The sequence below is a fragment of the Rattus norvegicus genome, chromosome 1 (genome assembly GCF_021556685.1).
Source record: "Rattus norvegicus strain SHRSP/BbbUtx chromosome 1, alternate assembly SHRSP_T2T, whole genome shotgun sequence".
NCBI lineage: Eukaryota > Metazoa > Chordata > Mammalia > Rodentia > Muridae > Rattus > Rattus norvegicus.
Genome location: NC_141534.1, coordinates 188,533,143 through 188,551,657, shown reverse-complemented (window position 1 = coordinate 188,551,657; position 18,515 = coordinate 188,533,143). Strand labels below are relative to the sequence as shown.

Here is an 18,515-nt window from a genome sequence, read left to right as displayed (position 1 = left end):
TAGGGCTCAAATTTATCTTTGTATTTCCAGTGCCTGGCTCTTCCTGGCACATTGGAGGCCTTCAAATACCTTTGTATGAATGCAACTGAACAATAATTGTATTTAAAAATTTCTTACATTTCAACTGAGATGAGAAACAGCCCCTACACACATACTGAGCCTTCTCCAGAGAATACTGGCTAAATCCTTCCTTACTCTCTGGGCATCCAGAGAATTTTCCCTATTAAAGACTAAACTGGAACCTCCCACTAAGACTGGAATCTTTCAGGATGCCTGTAGTCTCTCACAAGCACTGAGGAAATGACGATGAGATGGATGTTAGTGGGCTGCTGTTGCTATGACAAAGTACAGTACAAACAGCAGAAATGTCTTTTGCACAGTTCTGGAGGCTGAAGTGGAATCAGGATGCCACACGGGGGGTTAGGTACCTCCTCCAAACCACTGAGGTGGAGTGCAGGCTCTGGGACCTCTAGCAAAGCAGGCAGACCTCAGGAACCCATCACCTCCCAAAAAGCCTATCTCCTAGACCCAGCACAATGGCAGGGAGGCTTAACACAGAAGAGGCAAATGGACCCAGAAATCTTCTATCTATGTCCTCTACCTTGATTTGCCTACCAACACATGCAAATAGGGTTTTCAGAAAGAATTCATTCCTTTTTCACCTTTGTAAAGAATCTCAAACCTGTTACCAATAGCAATATAGCTATTGAGTCACACACGCCAACAGAGAATACACCCTGAGACAGTTAAAAGGCAGAATGAAGCCTTTGGATTCTGACCACTTTTGTTATCATTTTAAGGCAGACAAAAAGGCAATCTGAAATACTTCTGTCTGAGGAACTGTGAACAAGTATAATCAGTAAAGTCACAAATAAAAACACTGTGAAAGAATAAAGAAGACTAGAATAAATCTAGCATGGATCAAATACCAAAATCCAGACCTAAAAGTTGGCCACTGTTCAATACATGGCTTAACCCTCATAACAAACTCCAAAGTGAGTATTGGCCATTCTGGACAGGTGAAAACTCTCAGATTAATGAGAGGTCATGCAAACCAATATTTCAAATTCAAACAGGGGTTAGCCTTCTGACACTAAGCATCTTCCACAAAACTGACTAAGAGCCCTACTTGTTTCTATCTGCCAGGGAGTTTTAGACTAAATGTCTAACCAGGCATAGTGGGTAAGCCTATAAATCCTAGAATTCAGGAGGATTCAGGAAGACGAACATAAATTTGAGGTCAACCCAAGCTACATATCAGGTTCCAGACCAACCAAGACTACACAGGAGGACACTAAAACAACAATAACACAGCCGCAACAGTCTAACTTAATCAGACCAGGGCTTCATACATGCGTAAGATAGCTGCTAACAGGCTACTCCTCAAAAGCAGAGGCCTACATAGTTTCAAAGACCAATCCTACCAATAATTATTCAAGGAATCAAACAGAGAATCACATTCCCAATTATTTTCTGCAAAATCAGCAGGACAATGATATAAAATCAGGTCAGCTGAACAACCTAGTGAGACCCTAACTCAAATAAAAATGAAGGGGCATGTGGCGTGACTGCAAAGGTGTTAAGAGTAGTTACTGCTCTCACAGGGATTTTCTTCTCAGCACCCATGTAACTCCAGCTCCTTAGGAATATTTGGCTTCTGTACAAACCTGCACCCCAAAGCTTGTACATAAATCAATTTGGCTCAGAAAGTACAAGGGCTTGTCTCCAAGCTTGAGCACCTCAATTCCTGGGACCCACATGGTGAAAGGAAAGAACCAGATCCCACAGGCTGTCCTCTGACATCCACATCTCCCAACACACATACATATAAACGCATTTTTAAAAATGTAAAGGGCTAAGATATACTTCAGTAAAGAGCATTGTGTAACACATGTGAGACTATGGGTCTAATCCCTAGCACCGTTAAAAAAAAAAAGTAATATTAGCACTCATGACACTTTCACTAGGATGTCACAGATACAAGCTAGTGCTGCACTGAGTGGAGATGGGAGAAGAGCTGGAGGGCCACAGTGACCCCTGTGTCTTCAGTGTGATCATCTCCAGAGATGCTCAGCACTCAGATATAAAATTTAATACTAACTCCTAGATTTGTAAACTCTTAATAAAATGGAATTTTCAAAAGTGTATCAATCAAGCAGTATCTAAAGCAGTAACAATGCCATTTAACCGCTCACTCCCTGCATCCACGCCATGTAACCACCCAGACCCATGGGTCAGTCTGAGACAGCTCATCACATCACTGCTGCTCTCCAGTAATGACTAAGGTGTAGTCCCGGATATATTTAAGGGGAAGGCATCTAAAGTATTCTTAATGGCTTCTACTGGCATACAGGTAGAGAAACATCTGAAGCATGTTTAAGGTGACCTAAAATCACAAAGGATCTAGAGTAAAAAAGTAGATTTTTCATTACATACCCTTTTGCAAGCAGCCCAAACAATTTTACCACAAGTGATTTTGCATAAATTATGATTTTAACAAATTAATCATGATTAATTATCAATTGTACAACATAATTCTCCTTAATTACATCCTTTTCTCTAAATAGGTCTCACCTGATAACCAATCCTTAAGGAAAGCTCAGTGAGAGAACCAAGATTAAAAAGAAACACAGTAGTCTGCCTTTTCTAAGTTAGCCTAAACAACAAAATTATAGTTATATGCACTGACCCCTCCCAACCCCATGCCAAAAAGAGTAATTACTTCACCTAGAATTGCTTTTTGTTAAATAATTAATTAGGCCAAACAGGCTAAGCGCACTCTGCCTTAAAGTCTCCAATCCCATGGAAATCATCAGGATCTCGTAGTTACTGGAGCCTGCTCCAGACAATCTGAAAGAGTTACAGGTCAATAAAGGTCATCCCTAGCAACAAGACTTTGTCTCAAATTTGTCCAGTGCCACAGGCCAGACTCCTCAGAGTCCACAGGCAACTCTGACACCCACGGTCGAGGAACTTGTTCTCAGTCCTAAGTGAAGGCTGCTCTCTTGTTAGCTTCACTTCCTTTCCATTTTTCTTGTCAGAAACACAAAGAAATGAAATTTGTGGTTAGACTAATGTGGCAGCATGGAACTGTAATAGCAATGGGAGGAAACAGGCAAGCTACCTGATGCTCCAGACATAAAGCAGTAAGTTCCATGTTCAGTGAGACTGTCTCAAAGAGTAAAGATGAAGAGCAGCAGGGACAGACAACTAATGTCAACTAAAGCCTGCACTCGCTCCCTCTCTCCCTCTCTCCCTCTCCTCCTCCTTCCCCCTCCCCCTCCACACACACACACACACACACACACACACACACACACACACACACGAGAGAGAGAGAGAGAGAGAGAGAATATTTCCTACTTTCCATACCAACAACAAAAACTATATTTGGCAAATGTACAGACAGGCATGAAGTACAGAGGGAGGAGCTGTCATGACGACCACGGTAAATCTCAGCTCATGGAAACTGAAACAGAAGGACCATGAGTTTCAAACCAGCTGAAGCTGCAGGAACCTGTCTCCAAAACAAGCAAGCAAGCAAACAAGCAAGAATTAATGAGAAAAGAAAAGAAAGGACAGAAGGAAAGACTATGGCATGGGTGAAACTACAAGGTCAAGAACAGAATTAAGAAGCACGAGTGCACACAGTAACATAAATCCACAGTATTCCACAATCGCAAGAACCAGGAATGTTATTTCTTCAAATATTGGCTTCCACAATATGTAGTGACTCTAACACTTGCAAAATAGTAAGGAATTCCTTTAAAATGTTTGCAAGTACTTGAGAGTTGAGGAAATGTCCAGTCTGGGCATTAAAATTAGAAAACTAGAAGCTGCAGATTCAATTTGATTGGCAGACTGTTGGCCAAATATTAGGAAGTGGTGAGTCCAATCTCTGCCACCACATAAATCCCAGCACCGGAGAGGTGAAGGCAGGGGATGAAAGATTCAAGGACATCTTTGGCTACATAGTAAGTTTGAGACTAGCCTGGGCTACATGAGGACTGTCTCAAGAAGAAAAAAAAGGCAAAAGACTTTAAAAATATTAACCTGTATAACAAGTAGTTTCATATTAATGTCCATTAATTTATCAAAATACAGAAGAGCATTAAAGCCATAGTCTTCAATATGACCTAAAGTACAAACAACTGCAGCTTAAAATATGAATCACTGTGATATTAAGTTCACAGTGAATACCAGAAGCTGCAGTGAACCTATCAGGAAAGAACCTTTCTCTTCTAGTACACTCTTCAATCAAATATTGTTGAAGAGCAGCACCATTAATTTACAAAACCACATTCCGAGGATTGGAGAGATAAATGGCTTCAAAGTTAAGAGTATGCACTGGTCTTTCAAAGAATCCCAAGTTCTGTTCCCAGAACCCAAGTATGGCTCCCAGGGGATCTGATGCCACCTTCCAGCCTCTGCAAATGCTGTATTCACATACACAAACATACACAAAAACAATTCTAAAAATAATAATAAAATAAATGTTTAAAAAAGCCTGTTACTCAAGAAATATTAGAACATGAATGTCTTCAAAACAGAACATTCATCAATTTTAGAGTCTGAGACAAGAGTTACAAAATGTAAAGCAAAACAGCCATGACATTAAGAAACATCTACTAGCAGATTAAGAGATAGAATCGATGGCTTGACGCGGCTTAGAAGCCACTACAGAAGTAGTTCAAGCCCTCTTGAAAGGCAGCGAGCACGGACACAGAAGCACTGGCGCAGCGGAGTATGAATTATTACAATGCCAGGGAAGTACTGAATGCTGAGAAATCTGTATTAAGATAAGCATTAACCAAGGTGATACTACACATGGCTAACTGTATTTATTATCTTAAATTCCAAGTAACTGAGAAACACTAGACCATGTTTAGTCGTTTTTGAGATAAAATCACAAATACCAACAGATAATCATTCTGAGAAGAGCTGGCCTGCCCACACTTACCGTTTTCCACATAGGGATGAAAGGGCAAAACCAAGGCCAGGATGACCCTGCCTTGGGTGGGCTCCAAGACACTTCTGATATCTTTTAACAATGTCAGAGGCTGATCACAGCGATCCAGCAGATTTAAGCAGCTGATGACATCATACTGGAACCCTGTATTCTGCCATTCATTTATACCAAGCACTCTGGAAAATCAAAAAGAACTTAGTTAATATTTCTCCCACTTAGAGACAACTTTTAAAATAACTAAGATGAGCAGGGAATAGTGGTGCATGTCTTATTCCCAGCACTTAGAAGGCAGTTGGGTAGATCTCTATGAGTTCAAGACTAGCCTGGTCTATATATAGTGAGTTCCAAGACAGAGTGAGACTCTTATCTTGAAAAAAACAAAAACAAAACCTAAGATGCCAATAAAGGCTAATAGCGTTGTCTTCTAAATCAATATGGATTCAAAATATGCACCTATAATTTATATTTACATTATACAAAGGACAGGTAAGAAACCAATGGCAACTGTAGAGGCCAGAAGTCAATCTTGGGTCTTAGTCTTTAGATGCCACCAATTATTTTTCTTTTTTTTGAAACAGGGTCTTTCATTGGCTTAGAACTCAATAATGCAGGCCAGTGGGCCCCAGGGAGTCTCCTGTATCTGTCTCCATATTGCTAGGATTATAAGTTCATGTTACCATGCTTAACTTTTTCACAGGGGTACTGGGCCACTGCATCTAAGTCCTCATGCTTACCTGCCAAATACTGTACTAAGCTAGATGACCAGGCCATGGTATTTTACCTTATAGGATTCTCTCTCTCTCTCTCTCTCTCTCTCTCTCTCTCTCTCTCTCTCTCTCTCTCTCTCGATTTTTACATTGCTGTGTAACCTTGGCTGGCCTCAAACTAGCTCCTGCTTCTGCCTCCCAGCACTAAGATTATTTATAACAAATCAAGAAAGCAGGCAGCTCCTTTGCTGTAGGTGTCTGTCTGCACTAAATGCCCCCTGAATAGATCTAACATTAGAGCTTCAGAAGCGCTTTATCACCGTGAGACCACTACCTAACGACTTCAGAAGCTGTGCTGAGCTCATTAAAGAAGCACTTAAGAACAGTCTACTATGCAGACTCTGCTTCCACAGTAAAATGTTATCAGTTCTATTCTTAAACAATGAAATAAACAATCAAAGAAATGCTTGTATAATGCTTTAGCTCAACAATTCAAAAGCACAAATTATACATTTGATTAAACTAAACAACAATCTTAGGTCTGTGATGGAAGAGAAGCTAGACATGAAGCAGCAGCATTATTTCACTACGATAACCAACCTCTCACTTACTCCACCTCAAAATTCAGCTGCAGGGAAGTGGCTTCTGTGTTAGGAATTTTAAAAACTAGAAATATATTCTCTGAACCAAAAATTACAGAGTTTTAATGTTGTGACAATTAAACTTTGCTGACAGCAGGTCAATCTCATCCCTAATATTTTAAAATTCTGCTTGTAAACTCAGTTCCATTCCTCATGATACACTGGGAGCTCTACTCAGCCTGCCCAGGAACCCTAATGAGTTCCTGCAGTTTTTCTTTTAGTGACAAAATGAAAGGAGTGGCTTGTCCACATTCACAATGTAGCACAGAAACTATAACTTGGAGCCTCTCCTAGCATGTTTCTCAGGCAAGGCTGTCTGCCCTCTCCATGTGAGGTGACAATGACTCCTTGAAGAAGCCCGCCGGCCGGCCTGCCCAGCTAAACATAGATGGCCATCTGTACACTCCTTCTCTAGTCTTCCATTAGGCAAAGTAAGTGAAGAGGCTAGTACCCTCCCTCCCAGACCACTATAAGCTTTGCTTTTAGTTTTTATTATACTTATGTATATGTCTGTACCACTGCACACACTGGGACTCAGAAGACAACCTGCAAAGTCAGTCGTCTCCTCCCGGTATCCAGGATCAAACGCAGGCTTCATACTTTGTGACAAGCAGCCTTCTCACTAAGCTATCTCGCCGCCATGGTTTTGTTTTAATGAAGTAGGAACATACAGGGACAGATTAGAAACCTACAAGCTGTCAGAACAAAGGCCAAAGCACTCCCAAGTTTTAATATGAACTAACTTCTACTTGGAGGGGTAATGTATTTTAATTATTACCATGTAGGTCTACGAAGACAGAAACTGAGGATAAAACCAAGGGAAGCTATGCAGTCATTCAAACTTACTTCTGCATGAGGTCCTTCAAATATAACACCCCAGTTATTTAAAACTGATGTGAGAAAGGTTCTTTCTATCTGCAACTCAATGTCTAGAATCCACCTGTGTCTGATATAGCAGAGTCTACATTTACCTCTTCCTTCCATTCAAAGTCTCATCGAGTATTCACACACAGCAGTCTCTCCTTCCACCACCAACCTTGGTCTGTCCCGTCCTGTCCCGTCCCGTCCCTAGACTATAACTCTCCTTGTTTTCGAAATGTTCAATCTGATCCTGCCCTACCAAAGCTATAGATGCTTGACTACGGTTAGTATGTGAAAAACATGTTGACAGAAGTCAGTGAGGATATAAATCTCTGTCCAAGGCTTCCAAATACCATAGGGGCAGGTTCCACCTCCACATGGTAAAGCAGCCTATAGAGGGAATTCTGCAATTTTGGTTTCTTTTTAAAACGCAGAAATAATATAAGAATATGTTTTCATTTTAATCCCAGGTGTGAGGATATGGGGCTCCTTCACAGCTGCTGACTACAATTTGCCTCGTGCTCTAGCAGGGGAATAGTTTTGCCAGCTGCAGATAGTTTCTGCAAGTGTGTGATGTTTGGAATTCTAGGATTTTCTCAGACTATAAATACTAGAGCCTCAATAGGTGGGTATGGGTGGTGGTTGGTTGTTCAGGGGTGGGGGTTAGTTGGTTACAGTTTGTTAGCAGTCGTGCTCAAAGAGATCTTTCTCTACCCTCTATCCTTCTTTCTCTCCTACCTAGTGATAGGGGTGAAATGGGGAGTGGGAGGGTAAGAAGAACCCACAAAGTAACAAAGACCAGCTACAAACAAAGAAACAAGAACAAGAAGAAAGGATTAGATTCAAGGATCTCCCCTCCCCAGCCCCCACCCTTCTTTCTCTCCAATCTAGTGATAACAGGGTGAAATTGGGGGTGGAGAGGGATAAAGGGTAGGAAAAAGAAGAACCCACAGAGTAGAAAAATTACCTATAGAAGTTAACATACACAGAGACATCTCTTATGTTTTCTTGAGAAGTCTCTGAACCCAGACTTCATACCTAATACTCTGTGTAAGTCTCTCAAGTCCCAGGCAGTCTGCAACCTGAACTTGACCCTTTATACCCATCATTACTGACAGCTGAGTGTGTTTGGGGGGTGAGATCCAAGGATGTAATGAAGTTAGTCTGTGGGGATGTAAATAATATAGGGGATATGGAGAAGGTACAGTAAATCCTCAAAAACAGACTTAAGGGGGTGGAGAGACAGCTCAGCAGTTTGGAACACTTAGTGCTTTTTCAGAGGACATTGGTTTGACTCTAAGTACCCACATGGTCATCACAATCATCTGTAACTCCAGTTATAGGGGATTCTCAACACCCTTTTCTAGTCTCTGTGGGCATCGGACACACACATGGACACACATGCAGGCAAAAGATTATACATATAAAAATACCTAAAAAACAAAACGAACAAACAAAAACCACAGACTTAACATGATCTAGCAATTCCATTTTTAGGTATATACCCAAAAGTGAGAGAATTTAAATGGGCATTCATATTACTCATTGGCATGGCTGTAGTGGTTTGAATGAGAATGGCCCCAATAGGCTGCCATTTGGATACTTGGTCCCCAATTGGTAAAACTATTTAGGAAGGACTTAGGAAGTCTTGTTTAAGGAGGTATTACTGGGAATAGGCATCTCTCTCTCTGCTTCATGGGTGTTGTCTGAAAGCATAAAAAACTCTCAGCTACTGCTCCCTGCCAAATGGCCACAGGTTCACTCTCTGAAACTGTGAGCCCAAAAAGTCGTCTTGGTAGCACAGCAATTGAAAAGTAACGAAGACAAATCGGTGGTGGCACATGTCTTTAATCCCAGTATTCAGGAGGCAGAGGCAGAGGCAGAGGCAGAGGCAGAGGCAGAGGCAGAGGCAGAGGCAGAGAGGCAGAGAGGCAGAGGCAGAGGCAGAGGCAGAGGCAGAGCTCTGTGAGCTTGAGGTCCACCTGGTCTATAGAATGAGTTCCAGTACAGCCAAGACTACCTCTTCATATGAAAGAAAAAGAAACAAAAAGAATAAAAAGAGGAATTAAGACAAATGTGGGAAGCAATCCAAACATCCGTAACACAGACCATGTAGGGTATGTGCACTAAGACAACTAAGCCCGGGGCTGGGGATTTAGCTCAGTGGTAGAGCGTTTGCCTAGGAAGTGCAAGGCCCTGGGTTCGGTCCCCAGCTCCGAAAAAAAGAACCAAAAAAAAAAAAAAAGACAACTAAGCCAGCTAAGTCACGAATCCTCCTGTGATTCCTCCAAGATGCGGTACACACAGAGCAGTCAGATTCATACAAAGCACAACAGTGATTACAGGCTGGAGGAGGGAAGAGCGCAGGACGACTTGTCGATGGAGAAGATGAAAAGCTGTAAGGATGGATGACACAAACGTGCCATGACTGCTGACCTAATTACAGACTTAAGAATGACTAAAGTGGTACATGTTAAATTACATATACGTCTGGACCTGCCAATGATGAGAACATGTCCTCACATCTTCCTACTTCAAGCTGTCTCTCACTTATGCTTTCTTCCCTGTGAAGCCAAGTCCTCTGATTCAGAAAAATGCTGCCATGGAAAATTCCCTTTCTCTGGTTTCCTACTGATTTGTGTTTAATTCTTCACCATGGAGAACCGGTCCTGATTCGTATCACTAGGATACGTGCAGAGATAGAGTACTTGGCCTTGTGTTCAATCCCAGTACTACAAAAACAACAAAACAAGAGCTGAAGGGACTTGCAGCCCCATAAGAACAACAATGTCAACCAACCAGAGCTTCCAGGGACTAAATCATTACCCAAAGACTATACATGGACTGACCCATAGCTCCAACTGCATAGGTAGCAGAGGATGGCCTTGCTGGGCACCAGTGGAAGAAGCCCTTGGTCCTGGCAAGGTTGGACCCCCCCAGTGCCGGGGAATTGGGGAGTGGGGGGGGGGGGTTGGATGGGCAGGTAATACCCTTATGGGGGAAGGGAAGGGAGAGGGGATGGGGGCTTATGGACAGAAAACCGGGAAAGGGAGTAACATTTGAAATGTAAATAAAGAAATATATCCAATTAAAAACAACACACACACACACACACACACACACACACACACACACACACACACACTTTCAAGAAGAAATCCATCAAAAACCAAGAAATACCCAGCACTCCCAGCACACCTCTAGAACTGGTACCTGTATTTCTTCTTCTGGAGCTGCCAGATCATTGTTTCAGAAAGTTCAGTGGCATAAATTTCTTCAAAATGAGGGCTCATGATTTTCGTGACTTCTCCATCTCCAGCACCTAAATCAAGAAGTCTATGGGTTTTCCAGTCCGGATTAATTTTAAGCAGTCTCTGAAACTGATCTGGTGAGAACACAAACATGGAGCCTCTTCCTAGCAACCTGGGGGAAGAAGGACAGGAGATGAAATCTATGACTCTAAGAACGTCTACGTACACAGAGAAAACAGCACCGAGGTTTTCTGACTTTGTGAAATTATTATACAACTTAAAAAGTTTATCTTTCGTGGCCAAAAAACAAATTCACAAAGAAAAGGTGGAGGGATGGCAGAGACGGCAGACTACCCCAGCCAGACGGCAGCACCAGGCAGAGGAGCCAAGCAGGCCTTTAGGAAGATGGACTCAACAACAGTGATAGGAAAAGTAACTCTGTATAAAAGAGTCTTAAGATGCCTAAAAATGGATTTAAAATGCTTTAAAAGAGGAAAAGAGCAACGGTTGTGAGATCAGCTGGATGACATGGAAGTGGGTCCATACTCTGGTTGGTTTATAGTTAGCTGAGACCTGTACTTTATTAAAGGTCCTAAAACACTTCAAGCTGATAATACTGACTGAAAAAAATAAAGTAAAAAGAGGCTGGTCAAGGTTATATGGGGCCTAAAGGAGCCCTCCCTCAGAAAAGCAGGTACAGCCCAAGCAAGCCATAAAGAGGCACACTCCCTACTCCCTTCTTGCTCCCAAATCCTGGTTTTCTCCATTAAGCCAAACCACCTTTCTTCAAATGAAGTAAAAAACTCAAACAGCACAAATGCAAGGAGCTATTACACTGCAGTGAGGCTGAGTGCCTGCAGCTGCCAGCAGCCTGCTTTTAAGATTTTCTCTGCAACCTGAAGCAGTTTCTGAGGCAACTCCTCCCCAGATCCTGGAAAACACACGGCAAAAGCACTGGCACGAGAAGCAGGGAAGTGTACATCATTCTGTCACTCTGGGAATAATCAGAATGTAAAAGAGGTTTACTGTTTAATGACTATCAAGATGCTTGTAACAAGATGCTTACCATAGGACCAGCGTCACCAACACTAAAAGGCATGGAGATGATGTACTAAATTCCCTCTCTTCTTTTGCCATTAAAACCACAGAGAGTTAACAAAATCTAATGATGTATTTACAGTAAGTCTTCTGCCTCACACAATGCTGAGACCAGAGAGTAGGAACCAAAAAGAGCCCAGAGACAGCTAAGCATGTTGCTAAGAACCACAACTTCTTACCAAAGAAAGTTTTATCTCATAAGACACATAACTCATAACATTGCTCATAAGTCAAGCAGAAGGACTCCAGACAGCCTGATGCTGACTTCATGCCACAGATCCAAGTTAAGTCATAAAATATTTTACCAAAAACTTTCCGAGCTATAATAAAACATGCTTCCCAAGCCATCTCCTTGGGATGTGAAGAACCCTGACATGATACTATAAAATTATAAAGCTGGGAATCACCTGAGGTCAGAGCCCACAAAGTTAACTCACCAAAATCTACATTTAAAGGTACCAAAAAGAAATGAGGAAAATACTGCCTTATTTGCAAAGAACATGCGCAATGGGGGCTCCATAAAAAAGTGTCAGAGTCAAAATCTACAAGTCCAGTTAGTTAACCAAAAACAACTCTGCCCTTCAAGAAGTTCAGCAAGATCTGAAAAACTAAACTTCCTACAATGCTTACCTCGCACAACAGAATCATCCGAGTACATATGGAATCCTAATATGATGTCAAGGTTTTGGAAACATATCATATAGTCAGAATGGTCTCCGCTGCCTCTAGTCTTTCATAATCATCCTAGGTTCTCTAGTCAAGTCTCTCTGGATCTAACTCTACAGAGGAAGTATGTCTCCTCCTTATACAATAAGATGAACAAAGCTATCAAGTCTCTCCAGGGATATAGCTTTATGGTAGATAGAGTCCTTGCCTCAATTGTACCAGGCAGTAAAATTCCCAGTACCACAATTTTTTTAAAGAAGAAAGGAAATATTTTTAAACTGGAGGTGGTGGCACATGCCTGTTACCCCAGCAATCAGGAGGTATAGGCAGGAATATTGCCACAAATTCAAGACCAGCCAAAGACATATAACAAGACCCTATATAAAAACAAAATCAAAGAATAAAAAACAACTCACTTTACTTAGCCTTCTTTCTTCCAGGAAGAAATTTGGTAAGTATCTGAGCTCAAAAAGGTTTCATCGTAACTATGTAGTTATTTCTATTGTAGTGAGTTAACATAGTAGAAAATATCTCTGGGTTCAAAACTGAGTTACTGAGTTCCCAGTTCTGTTTTGAACTGGATTAAAACAGGGCAAGAAGGCAGGCAGGCAGAAGCACTAAGTTTAACAAGGGAGGAGAGGCAGTAAGATGGTTCAGTGGACAGAGGTACTAAGTCTGACTGCCTAAATGCAATCCCAACCCACATGGTAGGAGAAAACCAATCCCCACAATTTATCTACTGCCCTTAATATGCCTTGACACGTGCACAGGTACATGCACCCGCACACATGCATACACACACAGGCTCACATACAATAAAAAGTAGAATAAGCAAGGCATACAGTATGCAAGAGGTGTATATCACTGAGTTCAGGAGAGCAGGAGTTTGAGGTCAATTTGGGCAATATATCAAGGCTCCATCAAAACAAAAGGGTAGAGAGGCAGGGTTATAAGGGAAGCCAACAGTACTTACTAATTATATTGCCTCTTTGATCAAACTACTATACTCTAGAGCAAGGAGTCTTAAATGAGTTTCTTCCAACAGGTAGAAGGGAAGTAATTTAGTTTGAAACTGACAATCATATAAAGTACTGAATGTAAGTACTTTCTAAAGAAAAGATTCCCACCTTTTATTACTCAAAGAGGTAGAGAATCCTTCATAAAAAATCTCTGCCGGGGTGACTCACCTGATGTCTGAAGAAAGAATAATGGCAAAGAACAGAAATTCAATACAACCAATTTTAGGAATAAAACATCAACCTAAATTACATAAACTCAATTTCCAATACAAAATAACAAATGTTTACTGAAGCAAACATACGCCAAGCTCATTTAAATAAGGATGAAAATCAAGTAAGAAATCCTGAGGGATGGCTTATGGTGCCTGAAAACATATTTAAGGACCAGATGATGACTGGGGATCCAGACATTTAGCAAAAACTAGATTCAAGCCTCAAGAGGAAAGAAAAGAAGAGCACAAGAGGCCTGTTAAGTACCATGACCAGTTGCCAAAATTTGGCTTTCTCCATTCTAGGCCTTGCCTATGCTTAAAAATTCAACTAAGAAGTGATAAATAATATTTATAGATAAATAATATTTATGAAGTATTTTCTGTAGGTGTATGAAGGAACCACTCTCAGGGCAGAGATTTCTACACTAAAGTTACAAACTTTCTAGTGAGTCTAGACATTATGTTAAAGACAAGTGATAGACCCTTCAAAACAAGTTGTTGCCAACTGTTGGGCTAAACAATCAGATCCCTGCCAAAAACAAACAAACAAACAAACAAACAAACAAACTAGCCAGTGGGATGTGGGCCTAAAAAGTCCTTCTCCTTCAGCATAAGAACCTCCACTTGAAGGATTGCTCTCAAATCTTTGCTACTCCAAAGCATACTGTTGCTTGCTGCTGTGGTGGCTGTGGTAGCTGCAGTGGTGGTGCACCCTTTTAATCTCAATACTCTGGAGGTGGATTTCTGAGCTTGTACCAGCTACACAGAGAAGAGCTATCTTGGAAAAAACAAAACAAACAAACAAACAAAACAAACAAACAAACAAAACCCCTCAGCTCAGCTGGATGGAGTGGTACACTCCTTCAATCTAGCACTTGGGGGACAGAGGCAGGTGGAACTCTAGGAATTTGATGCCTGCCTAGTAAGACCCTGTTTCAAAAAAACAAAACAACAAAAAACAGACTCTCAGAACCAACCAACTCATAACCTATCTTTTAACACCATCTCCTGGTGGTTCCGTGTACTTCAGAGCCGGAAATGCACTAAATGAAGTCTCTGACCACAGAAATATAGGCTATTTAAGTTACTTGCAAAGTTAGGGTGAATTTAAAAGTCTAAGTACACAGAGCTCCAACAGTGGGTCTGCTGTCAAGGGTTTGACAGGTACAAATGCTGGAGCTGAGGGAGCACCTACAATGAGGCACCACTCATCTTTCCTTTTTTAAGCCTAAGAATTAAAAAAAGCAGGGAGGTGGGAGTGGGGATTCTTATAGTCACTTACCCGTTAATAGATGTTCTAGACATAAACAGGCTAAAAACAGATGATACAAAAGAATGATAGAGTTGGATAAATAGCCAGCCAGATTTCTCAATGCTGTTGTTTAAGAAGATCTGTGTTCCTTGGTCAAGATAACTCTGAACAAAGACAGACTGAAGTGATTCGCATAATTTCTCTCTGTTGCACACATACCACTAGGAAAGAAAAAAAAAAGATTAAACATAGTTGATGTAATACCTAAGAAACATAACAACAGAAAACAGAAGTCAAATATAATCTAAGATCTTCAAATATAATCACAACTCTGAGGCCAATTAGCATCTTTTCTGCCTACGTGACCCACAAGTACAAACCTTCCTCGGACATGATTGTCTCACTTCATTCTCTTCACCCAGTCTTGGGGGAGCGTGGGGGTGAGGTGGGGTGGGGCTTTTCTAGTCATGCAGCACAGCAGGTAACAGAGTTAGATTATAGCCCAAGCCCAGGTCTTAGAAGCCTAACTCAAGGCTTCCCTCAGAACAGTCAGGTCACGAGACCTTCCCTGGCAGAGATTCATTCAGCATCACAAAGCAGAGGGCTAGCAGCATTGTGTTTAAATGAAACGTCATATAAACCAATGACACACCTCCAATCTACCAACCCAAATCAGTAGCAGAATGAGCAAGAATGAATCGGTACTATGGAGAATACACCAGGTTGTCTGTCTTCTTCAGAGGTATAAAGGGAAGAGACCTTTGGATATCTTGGGTCTGGCTTAGCACCTGCATCAAGAGATTGCAGGATGAGCTCAAGAAAGCCAAAGGCATACCTTGAGTTCATTCTGCAGTCAAGAAGACCAAGTGATGGCACACTAACCAAAGATTTCTAGGAATAGGCTCTAGCAAGGACATATTTTTTAAAACAAAATTCCACAACTACAGATAAAAGTTAACCTAGTAGACACATAGCTCAGTGGTTAAGAGCACTGGCTGTCCTTGCAAAGGACCCAGATTAGTTTCCGAGCACCCCCACAGCAGCTCACGACCATCTGTAACTCCACTTTTAGGAGATCCAATGCTCTATTCTGTCCTCTATGGGTACTTCATGCACATGATCAATTATATACATGCAAGCAAAACACTCATACACATAAAATAAAAATAATTTATTTCATTTATATATTTAGTTCACTCCCCAAAACAAACATTCCCCATTATTATAGCAGAAAAGTGGGAAAGTAAGTTGCATGACAGCTTCAGAGTCAGACCCACAAGCAAGTCCTAGCTTTATAACTCCTATGTGAGTTCAGACAGTGAGAACTCAGACTATCATTCCTTAGCAGACAAGTGTGATGCTACTAGTATGTATCCTGGTCAAGTACAGGATTAAACAAAATAATGCAGGCCACTCCTCAGCACAGCACACCTGTGAAGGTTAGTAGTAGTGATTCCACTAACACCGTCACATTAAATACAATGGAATCACTCAAAGCATTATTTGTTAAGAAAATACTAATAAGGAGTCTACTAGTCAAAAGTGACTTGTTTAATCCTGACAAATCTGGCCATTTACCAGCAGTAAGCATCCCAAAACATCCTGTACAAGTAACTAGTGGAACAATTTTACAGTCATCTTATGCTTACTGAATGCTGAGTGCCATCAGTCTTCCTGACACTGGCTTTAAAAGAAACCAACTGTAAGCCAGCAAAAACATGCAAAAGGTCACATTAAATGTCCATGATTCATCCTTTATGCACCCTATATATCCCAAACTGAATAAGTCAAACCTTTCTTGTTCTTGACTACTTTAACCACCATTACCTAAACTGCCTGGACTTTACCTAGAACTCCTTGTTGCCTCTACCCTATAGTGTCAAGTTATACGATGGCTTAAATTCATAGCCTGCACTTCTCTCCTTGGTCTGGAAATGTTCTTGCTTAATCATTTACTTAAAATCCTTAAAACTGAATCCTTACTGAGCCTGAAGCTATGCCTCAGTACAGTTCATAAACCATTTTTATTACACTCATGTCCTTTGTGCACATTCTGAACTCTTGAGTTCCTCTCCCTCTCCCTCTCTCCTCCTCCCCTTCCCCTCCCCCCTCCCCCTTTCCTCCTCTCCCCCTCCTCCTCTCCCTCTCCTCCTTCCCTCTCCCTCTCCCTCTCTCTCTCTCTCCTCTGAAATGACTAATCAAGTTGAAACCCAGAACCCTGCTAACAGGAAATCAAGAGCATTCTATTAATGTGGGTAAGAAGTCATCCATCTGAAAACCAGGAGCTAAGAATTTCTTGGCATCCATTTGCAAATGGACTTCCAGAAGTAAGCAACAAGTGGTGTCTCATTAACTGCTATGATTTATTGTTTTCAAGCACCAAGGGAAAAAAAACCCTCAAATTTTAACAGCATATTTCTCCATTCATAAATACTATATGTGTGGTTGAACCTTTCCTGCCTCAGAAGTTTTCTGGAGTATCTGAATAAAAATGGCCTCCATAGGTTCTTCTACTTGAATGCTTAGTAACAAGGGAACAGCACTATTTTAAAAGATTAGAAGGATTGGGTGTGGCCTTGCAGGAATGGAGGAAGTGTGTCAGTGGGGGTGGGCTTTGGGGTTTCAAAAGCCCATGCAGAGCTATCCCTCCCTCAGCCTGCAGATCAGGATATAACTCTCAGCTACTCATCATGTGCCTGCCTGCCTTCTAGCCACCATTCCCTGTCATAATAATAATGGACTAACCTCTGAAACCGTAAGCAAGCCCACAATTAAATATTTTCTTTTATAATAGTTGCCTTGGCCTTGGTGTCTCTTCACAGCAATAGAACAGTGACAGAAGTTGATTAGGGAATGGAACTTGCTGCAGAATAAAAAGGAGTAAAAGGTTTCCATGTCTCTCCTTACCAAGTTATGTGATGCAAACCTCAAGTCCACAACAGCATTAGTCACCACTACCAAAAAGGAGAAATTAAACTGTCAATCAACTGATGAGTACAAAGGTGTGGTGAATGCATACAAGAGAACTGTACTAAATCATAAAAAGAATGAAATGCAGGCTCATGTTCCAGAGGGTGAGTTTTGACCACATACTAAAGTAAAACAAACCAGTACAAGATCACACACTGTACAATTATTCTGCTTATAACAAACATCTATGATATGGAAATCCAGAGATAAAAAAACAGATTTTGTGGCCCAGGTCTTGGGCAAAGAGACAGTAGGGACTGGCTACTGATAGACAGATATTAGTAATGCACAACTCTGAAAATATTAGAATCTATCAAATTATACATTTTAATTTTTTATGGGGACTGTGGAGATATCTCAGTTGACAAAGTGTCTGTCTTGCAAACATGAGGACCTTAATTCAATGTCCAGAACCATGTAAATGAAGAAGTCACGCATGTGGCGTTAAATTTATAATCCAATGATGGAAAAGTGGAGAAAAATAAAGGCCTAGGGCTTCCTGGACAGCCAGCCTTGCCATACGATCTGGCAAGTTCCAGGCCAGTGACAGAACAAAGTGGACAGCTCCTGAGGAATGACAACTAAAGCTATTCTGAGTACCACCCACACGCACAAACATGTACGCACAATTGGCCACATTGTTATCATAGCAAACACACCCACATGAATGGGCAGTTTGGTCCTACAGAAATTAAGCACTCTGAAAACACAAGTGACCTATCAAACCTCTTAGCATGTAAAATTTAATAATATGAACAATAATTAATAACCATCAAAGTGCTTACTTACCATGGTTCCTAAGGCCTTACCTCACAGCACGTACTGCCCTGACACTGGCCCTTATTCTCTTCTGAAGGCTCCTTTCCCAT

At 41.3% G+C, this 18,515-nt stretch overlaps 1 protein-coding gene across 6 annotated transcripts in view; it reads right to left on the bottom strand.

The window, feature by feature from the left end:
- Nucleotides 1-18,515, bottom strand: part of Mettl9 (methyltransferase 9, His-X-His N1(pi)-histidine) — a 47,115-nt gene that overhangs the window by 13,804 nt on the left and 14,796 nt on the right. For 4 of the 6 annotated variants that reach the window (XM_087633504.1, XM_087636670.1, XM_087629507.1 and 1 more), the window contains 3 exons: nt 14,707-14,897; nt 10,392-10,601; nt 4,961-5,145 (listed from right to left, as the gene is read on the bottom strand). In XM_087633504.1, the coding sequence (XP_087489630.1) occupies nt 4,961-5,145; nt 10,392-10,601; nt 14,707-14,897 (586 nt within the window). The remainder of the gene's footprint in view (nt 1-4,960; nt 5,146-10,391; nt 10,602-14,706; nt 14,898-18,515) is intronic. The other 2 variants (XM_087642530.1, XM_087639692.1) reach the window with 1 other exon arrangement.